The following is an 11,808-nucleotide window of genomic DNA, read 5'->3' on the forward strand; positions in this document are numbered from 1 at the left end:
TTCTCGCAATAATCTTGATACACAATTTATTAGGATTTGGAAATTTAAAATTGAGTTAAGGTAAAATATTTTTAAAAATTCATTTTTTCCCAAACTTTTTCCTCAAAATATGAAAAATGGCTAAAATGTGCAACGCTTCTCGTTTTGAATTTGCAAAGAAATGATAAAAAAAAGTTAGATCATGGGATGATCTCATACTTATTTACTGATGTAGTCTATATGGCGGCCATTTTGAAAAATGTTTCAATTTTCCCTTTTACGGGTTGTCATGATATAAATGACTTCCATAGACCTAACAATTAAAGATAGACAAGACATGTATATATGGAAAATGATCAGCTATGAATTTCCTACAATTTAATATGTGATTTATGAGAATTGAAGATTTTTTTTAAAAAGTAATGACGAAAATAGTAGAAAACATGATTATTTTTCACTTTTTTCCCCTAAAAATATGAAAAATATAAAAAATCTGCGAGGCCTCTCTATCTTTATTTAATAAGAAGAGTATAAGCTACAATCATGCCAAATTTCATGCTTGTAACACAAAGTGCACAATTCAGTGAAAAAACTGCACTTATCTGCTGGGCTAAGAGTAGCTTTACCCAGTCACACGGTGCTTTAGATATACTCAATAACATTCTATATTGGACTTACATTTATTCAGCACGAAATGATAACTTGTTTTTAGTCTCGGTATTGCTGAAATATTGCTGATGTGACAATCTTAACTCACTCACTGTATATTGTACGTGATGATTTGTCAGCACCAGGTCAGTCAATCTGCAGTCAGGAGGTCGTTGTAAATTGTAATATCCAGTTGTAATGGGCTGTTGATTAAAGGTCTATACTGTGCTACTGAAACTGAATACTTTGATTTCATCTGAGTGCGAATTACAAACATACACACGGTCATGGCCATCTACACAAACTCCGTGCGGGAACGAGACGACATCATCTTTAGTGAGTATGTTTCTGACAAACTGTCCTGACTCAGTGAGATGAACAACAGTATCTTGATAGTAGTCAGTAACCAGGATGTCACCTGTGCTGGTACTTGTGATACCACAAGGACTTCTCAGTGTTGTGTGTCCTGTTGTAGGGAAGGTGAACACAACGTCCCCTTCAGCTGTCAGGCACAGGACACGCTTCGAACCGCTATCCGACACAAGGATGTTTCCTGTTCTTGTTGTACAAAGAAAGTTGGGAGAATGTATGATGACCTTTCCACTATCTACAGCGTTCATTGACCTTAGGACGTTTCCTGTCATGTCCAGAATATCCACACATCTACCAGAACCTGCTGCTAGCGTGGATGGTGTTAGAGACGTTATACCCCAGTAATACTTGCTGGTTGTGATGGTCGACAGCAGCACCAGGTCAGGGTTCACTTCAACTGTTACAATCTGTCTGGTATCCGTTACAGTGACAGCCACCTGGTTGTGTTTCAGCCTTGTTATACCCCACGGTTCACCTCCCATGTTGAGTTTATTGTGACGTCGCTGTTTGTTCCTGTAGTAGAAGGACTTCACACTGCTGTTGTAGTAGTCTGTTACAACCACTGTGTATGTACCATTCACCAGCAACACTGTTACGTCAGCAGGGTAATCCTTAATGTCGTCTCCTGCTACCTTAATGCTAATGGTGTCCTGCAACACAGGAGCAGCCTCCAGGTCCAGCACATTGCCAGTGTCTTGTAGCACATCTGTTCCCTCAAAATTCAGCATACCGTCATACTGGACATCAATCTCACCCAGCTGTAGATCGTCCAGAGCTCTACACAGCCTGTCTCCGTTCTTTCTAAACATGATCCTGGTTATTCTCATCCTCTTCTTCACGTCTACGTCTCCAACAGCATCCATATCACCGGCCTCACATCCCTGATACATCACATACACGTCCATGTCACACTCGGAATGTAGAGTCTGGTCTATGAGCTCAGTCTGTTGTCGGTACATCTGTACTGATATTTCACCCGACCTTATGTCGGCTGTCAGTTGTTCAATGTGCTTTTCAGAAACTTCTTTCAGTTCATCTAGCAGTTTATTTTCCATGAGAGTTATCTTCTCTCTCGCTTTGGTACCAAAAGACTTGATGTCCTGTTCAATTTCTGCATATCGATCTTTTTCAGAAACCACGTTCACTTTAACAGCATCAACTTTCGTTTTCATTTCCATTTGCTTCTTCGAAATAGTTTCCTTCTTATTCAACAGCTGGGACTTTAATGCAGGTAATTCCGACTCCAGTGTGACAACTGACTCACATTTCCTGTGATAGATAACACAACAGGTGTGACAGGTGACTTTCTTGCAATCTTTGCACAGGAATTTGATGTTTTCATCTTTGTGTTCTTTACACTTGATGTTTCGTTTCCTTGGGATAATGGCCTCCCTAGTCAGTTCAGATGTATCGTGATGACGAGTTGATGAGATGCGACTGTGCACCCTAGCACATGCGTCACACAGGGCATCATCGCATACCGAACACCACACAGTCGCTGGAGTTGTCTCCCCTTCGCGATGACAGCACGTGCAGTTCTTCGAATCTGGAAACACAAGGTTGATTACAAATCAGCCATCATTATATCCTCGCGTATTTGTACCAACATCTATCTATATATTCATGATTTGTCAATGGTTGTTACTATTTAATGTTAGTGTAAGTTTCTTCACAACACGTTATATCTGCAAAACTGACTAAACGAGAATTCAAGAACTTGGGTCACCACGTTCACAAGTATTGTGCAGGTACAAATTGAAACACGTATCCATAAATAATGAGTGTACTCAAAGTCACATGCGGATAGGAAAAGGCATAGTACACACTTGAAAAGGGGGATGTCTTGCCTTTGCAAAGACTAAGAGGTCAACATGCCGTATTGGTACGACTAAAAACTTTATTCAGTGACCATAAACACATCTTTTTACAGATTGTAGGTCTAACTACACGTGTTTATGGGTTTTTTTCTGTTGAGTGTGATGCAAGACACATCCAGTAGACCATCATTGCAGTACCTGTTCAGCATCATCCTTACCTTTACATCCGGGGCCAAAAGAGTCCAGGAGTCCCTGGATGACAAAGCTCGGTTTGACGTCATCCGCCCACTCATCTATTGGTCTGTCAGGGGAGCTCACTTCCGTCGTCTTGCTGCAGAAAGGACACAGCAGAGACTTGGCACTGATGGCTTCCGGTTTGGTTTTGGTGTAGTTGACGACACATTTCCGACAGAATGTGTGATAACAGGCAAGGGTGCACGGATTGTCAAACACCTCTGTACATATGGTGCATGTGAGGAAATGTTCCTCCAGTTTCTGAGACGTCGCCATCTGCAAACAGAGGATGCACATGTAATCCATGATAATGATAATATCTAAACGATAGCAAGTGTTTATTTCAAATTTGTAAATATACCAGTGCTTCCACAGATGACAAGCGTTGCAGATGAATATCTAAACTTCTAGTCTATTTCTCAGTGATTATGTATAATCCCTGAAAATTTCAGTGGTTATGTATAATCACTGAGTGAATCAGACATTATACATAATCCATTTTTTCATATTCACTGTAAGATATATGGGGAAAACTCAAGCGTCAAAGGACAAGGTCACCTGCAGTCAGTATCTTGTGAAGCACAAGTGACACATATGGTTTTACCCTTGCTGCCCAGGGGTTCTTTACCTTAACAAGAACTAGCTTAATCCGGTTTTACTGATTTAGTACAAAAAGACACGCAACTTTATCAGTTACCACATCATCAAGACATGTTCATGAAATTCTTGAAAAAACTTGGAGTTAGGTGATTACTTCTCACACGGATTACCAAGTTATGTCTACATTGGCATGTATGGCCTATTTAAAATGATGAGTTTGATTAATGATTATTTAATCGCCAACACGTGACGTCATCAATAGATAAGCCTCTCACGTGACCCATACTCTGGTTGCTAAGACCTCATCAATGGATAATCCAACCATCTCGTTATCCTGTACTACATCATTTATTGAAAAGACGTTTAACCTAAGATGACATGAAAATAATGTAACAGAGACGACAACCCAGTCTATGTAGGTTGAAATGTTTGAGTAACTGTATTTAGTCATCTTCAAAGTTATCTCTGAGTATATACGTATGTCCCGGCTGCTAAGTTTTGACGGGGAACCAATGTTGATGAGGCCCTGACCTCGCTGAACCAAGTGTGTCTAGTTATCTGTCTGTTTTAACGTCTGAACAGCCAATCAATTTACTTGAAGATTTATGTTTACTTTTGCGTGTCTTTGTTTCTGTAACAACACCTGACAAAAATAGTCAGAACTTGGAAAGTAAGTAACTTGTGAGAAGTAATCCTCAAATTCCAAGTGACATGAATTTCATGAACAGTGTGAGGAGGATGTGTTCACTGATAAAGTTACGCCTCTTTTTGTACTAAATAAGTAAAACTGGATTAAACCATTTCCTGTTAAAGGTAAAGATTGATTGATTGAGTTTAGTTTAGTCTTACGCCGCTTTTAGCAATATTCCAGCAATATCAGGGCGGGGGACGCCAGAAATGGGCTCCACACATTGTACCCATGTGGTTAAAGATAAAGAAACTATACTGCATAACACATGACCTTATGAGGGTACAAAAAGACAAGAGTTGTCATAGTAATACGTCATGTGATTTACATCATTCTTACGTTGATACAGAAATATCATCCGATGGCAGGTGACCAGATGGTGGACACACGAACACATGCAGACACCAAGTTGCGGGTATAGTAACGTGCAGCATCATTGGACAAAATACTGTGACTACATGAATTGGGGGCCCAGTTCACCCAGCTTGAAATGGGTACCCTGTAGGGTAACAGGCTGCATGAGATGAATACTCCCCAGGGAGTTGAGTTGGTTAAAACATTGCCAGAAAAATGACATCCGTTGATCATGGGAACACTCCAGCACCTTGTGCATTTACTAGTTGCGTGGATATGTGTGCTATATAAATATCCTATAATAATAATGATTCATTTCTATGTTGTCACTTGTTCTCACATTCCCATATCGTCTATCTACTACTGCTGATAAAGAAGACAAAAATAATCACTCTTGTCAATATTGTGTACATAACGATTGATAAATGGATATAGAGAATCACGTGCATACTGATAAGAATTGTTTTTTCACGACGTCACCTAACAACCCAAGTATGGTGTCTCCCCTGTACAACATATAAACTTTATTACGTTTAGATTTTATAATATTTTTTAGCTTGGTCTTGTCCCCCTGTAAAGGCTTTTCATATTAGTATTATTCCAATTGGTGCATTTACGTTTATTGTCGCGTATATGATGTACTGGCGAAGATTGCAAAACTCATTTCGAAAACGAAAGCAAGCTGTAAGAGATTTCCCAACAAATGCAATAACACTTGACACTATACACCCATACTGTCTCAAAACTGTGATATATGTACATATGACAGGCATAGTAATTAACTGGCGTCAGTGTATAGGTAAGCCTACACACCAACTTGTTTGAGATGAGGGTAGTCGGTTCCCTCAGTGGGAAGGTCACACACAGGAAAAACAACACCATGGCTGAAATTTTAGACTATTACCACCGTATTATTTCACACCTGGTCGTTCAATCACGGCGTACTGACGTCTCTCTATCTTAACATTGTTAGAATTGAAATGAAACATGAAATCTGGCAAATATCGCCAGCACGCCCACTTACCTTTACTTCCTCGTTCCACCGAGTCGGTGTAGAGTTAGATTGGACTGGTTAGCGACGGGTTATCACCGAGCATGCCAACCACCCGTTATTGAGCTCAAGGTTGCGAATATATTTTGCTTAAGGGAAAGCATGTAGGCGGCAAGGGTCGGAGTTGTTACGGGAATAACACGATATTGCACACATCGCTTTGTCGTTGCTTTGATTTTGCGCGTCGTTTCATTCGAATACAGGAGTATGTAACCTGATTTCAAACTCTCTTTAAACTTCACACCTGAATGTTTCGCGAAAACCGTAGTACATAGAGGCCGGGGGCCCGAGGGGGAAGGATAAGCATAGTGGTGAAGGTCTGGCCCGTCACGCCCGAGGCCTGTGTCTTGATCATGTTGACGATCTACTATATTACAGAGCAAAACAACATCAAACCTAGTTCGTGATGAAAGCAATTTTTAATTAACATCTGCACTGAAACAGGTCCTAGACTGGGCGAAACCCACATGCACGAGATGCCACATAATTGGGCACAGCAGAATTCTGGCATGACCTTGACACATCTTGTACCTTGACTCATCTGCATTGTTCCATGTAGTCAATGTTCATTTCGACTTTTAACTTTGGCTATTTGGGTCTCTCCCCATATTCTGTCCACGCCAAGTCCCATCCATACATGATTACTACCCCGTTCTCTTATAATGAATTCCATAGGCCTATTTTCCAACACAGTACAGAATCAAATTACATTATCCTTTAAAGACTGTAGCAACTCGCCTTATCACCTGCTGTCTTAAATACAACTGTGGACACATGTGGTGTCTCACGGACACGTCTCCATAATTATGGCTTGAGACACATCTTAATGAAATATTCACTGAAAACAGGCTCCTGGATCAATATAAAGATCAGGCTCACTAAAACTAGACCCAAGGCTTGATTGGGGATCCATGCCCAACTCTCTTTCTGTTTTTTTGGGGGTTGATTGTTGAATCCAAACCTATGACCTGGATAAGATCTATGCAAAGCTAGCGAAAAAAGAAGTCACTTTTGAAATAAGGTTTTGAAATTTTGTGAATTTATCATTCCTGGTTATTTGTGTTGAAATGGCTGAATTCCTCATAATTTGTGTGAGTGTTTCGGGGGTTGAAAGGTTTATTGGTTGAAGGTTTGTTGGTCGAGAGGATGGTTGATTGAGAGATTGTTTGTTTGGTGAAGTGGTTGATTGAATGAGGGAGTGGACAATGCGTTTGTATTGTTTTGCGATGTGGGTGTATGGCTAAGCCTCTTCGTATTCATGGAATATCAACTCAAAGTCTAAATTGTTTAATGCAGAACTCCACTGTTACAACACGGTTCCAACACATACATGAAAGTCAATTGCGACTTGATGAAACATTCATGAGACAAAGATGTAACTGCGTTGAAACTCAAGCATAACCTAGCGTAGTAATAGATTTAAGTGATCTGAAACGTTAGGTGAAACTTTCCTGGCGAATACAGACTTTTACCTGCTCTTTTACTGCAAAATAAATCTTCAAAATTATCTCTTCATGACGCAGACCGCGTGGCTTCCTTTTAACCGTCAACTTCCGCTCATAACGTCCCCAATTACAGTTGTTCCCCTTGATACCAAAATTACTGTGAGCGGCGAGTTGCACTCAACTTAATAAAACTTAATGTCTCTGAATAACTGATTCCAATAGTCCGGGAGGACAAGCGTCGCTGCGATCAGTGTCTGTCTAGAATCATCTTAAACTAAAGTCACTCTTGTGAAAATATTACTGGAACTAAAATCATTTGCAACACGAACTTGAATCCTCCATCTCTGAAGACCTGTCGACTGGAACAAGCAACGCAAGACGCTGCACACTGCGAGAGACTGTAGTGTCCTTCACTCCAGTATACACCGACTGTTTTTCACCTTGTTTCGGGTTCTTGTAGGTCAGAGTCACTCTGCGCACTTTGCTGTCACTGCCGGGGAACACTTCCTTTATCAATCCCAGCCTGTAGTCTCCGCGTAGAACTCTTTTGTCTGCAACAAGAACTACATCACCTGGCTGGAGATTGCGTTGAGACGTTGACCATTTCTGTCGGACAACAAGACGTGTTGGAGCAAACAACTCCGTCCAGTTCTTCCAGAATTCATCTGTGATTGTCTGGACCAGATGATACTTTGATTCAACCGAACCTCTGGGTTGCCATCCGCCTGGATTCTTGGCTGTAGCTCGACCAAGTAATAAGGAGTTTGGGGTGAAGACTGTTATGTCTGAGTCTTCACTGATCCGAGCACAAATAGGACGTTCATTCATCAGGTTGGTTACCTCTGCACATACTGTCAGAAATTCAGATGCATATAATCGTTCGGATATTGTGGATAGCAAAATGAATAGCTCTCTTGGCACTCTTGACAAGTGCCTCTACTGCTCCTTAGTGCCAAGGTCTGTCTGCAGGTCCAAAGATCCGTTGCAGACCATTTTCTGTACTTGGCTTGTTACAAGACCTGTGTCAGTCTTCTGCCATGCTTTTCTCAGTTCACGCTCCGCTCCAATCAGCTGTGTTCAGGATCACTGTATATGGTTTCTGGCCAGACTCTGATGCTGACAAATCTGCTGAAGGCTAGGAGGAATGAGTGTGTGTCGTAGTCAAGTACACCATCTTGTAGCAGGGCCTGTGAATATTACTCCATAAGCCTTCCCACTTGTACGTTTTAGGACTTCACCTCGTATCTTAGATGGTCCAAACAAATTGGATGATTGAATGGAGTAGAAAACTTCAACCTCGCTTCTGGAAGGGGGTTGATTTCCTTTGCGAGTAACTTTGGCTCCCTTAACTTACACAACTGACAGTTTGCCTTCACACTGTTTGCCAGTTTGTCTCCATGACGAACCAAATAGTGTTGTCTGAATCTTGCAAGTTTAGCGTTTCTTCCTCTGTGTCCTGCTTCATGGGCCTTCTTCATGTAGAGCCTTGCAACATAGTGGCATGCAGGTAGGAGTTTCTGTATTGTCGAGTCTGATGTCATGGCGTTGAACCTTCTCATGCGTTCCCCGACAGTCCATATGTCATCATCACTGAATTCAACATTGAGCCTTTTTGTAGGTCTTCAAGGATTGTTGCAATGAACTTTTCTGCTTCACGGAGGTCTTTTGGGGAAACATTCATTTGATGGCCACCTTTGAATGACTTGTACCTGAGTACATTCATTTACATTTACATTTACATTGATATACATTTATATAGCGCAAATATCCAGTCTTGAGAAGACTGCTCAAGAGCGTTGCTGAACTCCGTATGCAATGCTGAACAAATGAGTTTTTTATCTGGATTTGAAAGTAATGAATGTCTGTACTGATCGAAAAGAGAGAGGTAATTTGTTCCACAAAACTGGGCCGACAAACCTGCAAAGACCTTTCACCATATGTCTTGGTCCGGCAGACTACAGATGGCGTGTTGGCTGATATTCTTGCACAAGGTCTGAGAGATAAACTGGTGCCGTGTTGTGCAAGGCTTTGAACATCAATACCAATATTTTGTAATGGATACGTTGTCGGATGGGTAACCAGTGCAATGTCATCAGAACAGGTGTTATATGCTCTGTCTTCTTTGTGGGTGTCACAACTCGGGCAGCTGAGTTCTGGACTCTCTGTAACTTGCTCAGAAGATATTCTGGAATCCCCTGCAGCAGAGCATTGCAATAGTCCAACCGAGATACTACATATGCTTGCATCAATGTTGCAGCAGTTTGCTGGTTGATGTACTTCCTGATTAAGCCTATGTTGTGGATGAAATAGTAGGCATTCTTGCACATTTTATTGACGTGCTTTTCAAGGCTAATAGTGCTGTCAATTATCACCCCAAGATTGCGAGCATGATCAGTGGGTTCAATGATGCACTCATTGATTTCGATGTCGCTTCCATCGCTGAGTATGACAAGACTTGGCTTTCCAATTGCATCATCTGGGCGTAAACACCTGTCATACTTCACATTTTTCATTTCAAACATAGATTTGAAGAACTTGTTCCACTTCACCTGGAGACTCTGAGGGAGTACCTCATCCCATTGCAGTTGCAATATCCATGTGTCTCTCAAGTACATATTTGCGAAAAGTGTAAATGGGCTTAAGAAACCCAGAGGATCATAAATGGTCATGACTTGTTAAAGGACCATTCTTTTTGTGAGTCTATCTGGTATACCTCTTGGGGCGTCTGTCTCTTTCAAGTTGGGACCAGTCCGTTGACCTTTCTTCTTCTGTGAGATGTTCAGTGTTACTTGAATTTCCATCAGATCTTCTCAAGGATTCCAACCCGTGCCCAATACTCGTAGGTGCTCCTTTGTTCTTTTGAGCAGCATTTTGGATTCAGATTTTCCCCTTGGATTTTCAAGATCCTCTGCTTGTCGACTGAACTGCCAACACTTGACTTGAAAACCACCTTTGCCCAGCATACTTTCCGCTTCCTCTGATATCTGTTTGCTTCTACAATGTCAACGAGATCATCAGCATAACTTGACTTGAGAAGTTAACTTGGACTTTCCTCCTGAACATATCAGCAGTCTTGTACATGGCTTCTGTGCTTATCGCCGGAGCTGGTTTATGCCCCATGTTGACACGTTCAATGATGTATACATCTGGTTTCCGATCAGTTTCCAGATTTCTCCATAAGAAACGATGACAAGTGATTCCATGTAAATGAAGTTGAATATCTTCCTGATGTCTCCTACTACTGCAACGGCATCTTCTCGCCACCTTAGCAAAAGTCCAACATTGTTGTTCAGGTAGCAGTCTGGGCTTTTGGCAAGACAGCTGTTGAGAGAGATGCCTTTTACGACTTGGCTTCAATTAAACACAATCCGAGGTTTGTGACTTTGGGTTCACTACTGCTACGTGATTGATATAAAACTTGGGTCCAGTCCAACTTTCTGACTCTTCTGTGGAAAGTTTTCTGGCCACCCCCCTGTCCACCATATCTTTAATGGGTAGACAGTAGGTTGATGCCCACTGTGGATCATTCTTCAGTTGACATTCAGTGTTCAGAAGTGTCTGGTAGGCTACATTGTAGCTGTCTGGGAGTACTTGTGGGTTAGAGAGTGAGTGAATATTTAACGTCACAGCGGCAATATTTCAGCCATATCGTGACGAAAACAATTTATACATTGTGAAGAGGTAAACCTGTCGACGATGGACAGTAAAAACACTAGAGTATCACAGATATGACCATAAAACTGGCATGTAAAACTAAAACAGTGTTATTAAAGAAGACAATACAATATATAACACGGGCTATAGATCGCCAGCATCTGAAGGTAGATCACCATACTAGGAACCATGGAGACTTACATTACTTTTGCTACCTGCATGGAGCCTAGCTGGATTTACACCATCCCTTCAGCCGTGGCGATTGTAGGATAATTTGGCCGAAATTTAAAAGAACAAAAATACTACGTTTAAAAACCTGGTACGTGAAAATTTTACTTGAAAGTTTTTGGGACTTACATGCCTCTCAGGAGGAAAATAATTTTACGCTACTTCAACCCCCTTTGAGGATACAGCCACAAACAATCTAAGTTGATAATTTGAACTACCAATTATAAAACTTTATCTATTTACAAAACATATATCAAAATTCCTTTTAACAAATCTATCTCTTTTAAAAATTCAATGATTAAATGATAATTAACTTTATTAAAAAGGTCCTTTACTGTTTTGATATTGAAATATTTATCCCTTATGATGGAGAATTCAACAGAGTCAAGCAGGACATGCTTGACCGTGGTTTTCTCATCACAAGGGATATAAAACGGAGGATCCTCACCTTTCAATAGGTATGCATCAGTATATCTTGTGTGGCCAATACGACATCGTCGTATGATGACCTCTTCAAATCTGGACTGACAACCCAAGTAGGTATATCCAATATACGGCTTTATTTCATGTTATTTCTTAATACCCACTTGAGTGTCCCACTTCTTCTGCATCAGATCACGGATGTACGATCTAATGGGAGCTTAGTAATCCGAGTATGGAATAAGAAGTGGTGTCACAGATGTTGAGCGCTGCCTTAGCAGTAAAATCGGCCATAGTGTTACCAGAGATTCCAACATG

At 41.0% G+C, this 11,808-nt stretch overlaps 1 protein-coding gene across 1 annotated transcript; it reads right to left on the reverse strand.

Moving 5' to 3' along the window:
• Positions 1-485: 485 nt before the first annotated feature.
• Positions 486-8,747, reverse strand: LOC124256076 (E3 ubiquitin-protein ligase TRIM71-like). The gene is made up of 5 exons (XM_046690009.1): positions 8,543-8,747; positions 7,518-8,039; positions 6,211-6,284; positions 3,035-3,326; positions 486-2,545 (listed from the first exon to the last, which is right to left on the reverse strand). Exons 1-5 carry the CDS (start codon positions 8,745-8,747, stop codon positions 846-848), a joined length of 2,793 nt encoding a protein of 930 aa, XP_046545965.1. The 3' UTR covers positions 486-845.
• Positions 8,748-11,808: the final 3,061 nt, after the last annotated feature.

This window comes from Haliotis rubra, unplaced genomic scaffold (assembly GCF_003918875.1).
Source record: "Haliotis rubra isolate DU_JTF1 unplaced genomic scaffold, ASM391887v1 Scf617, whole genome shotgun sequence".
NCBI lineage: Eukaryota > Metazoa > Mollusca > Gastropoda > Lepetellida > Haliotidae > Haliotis > Haliotis rubra.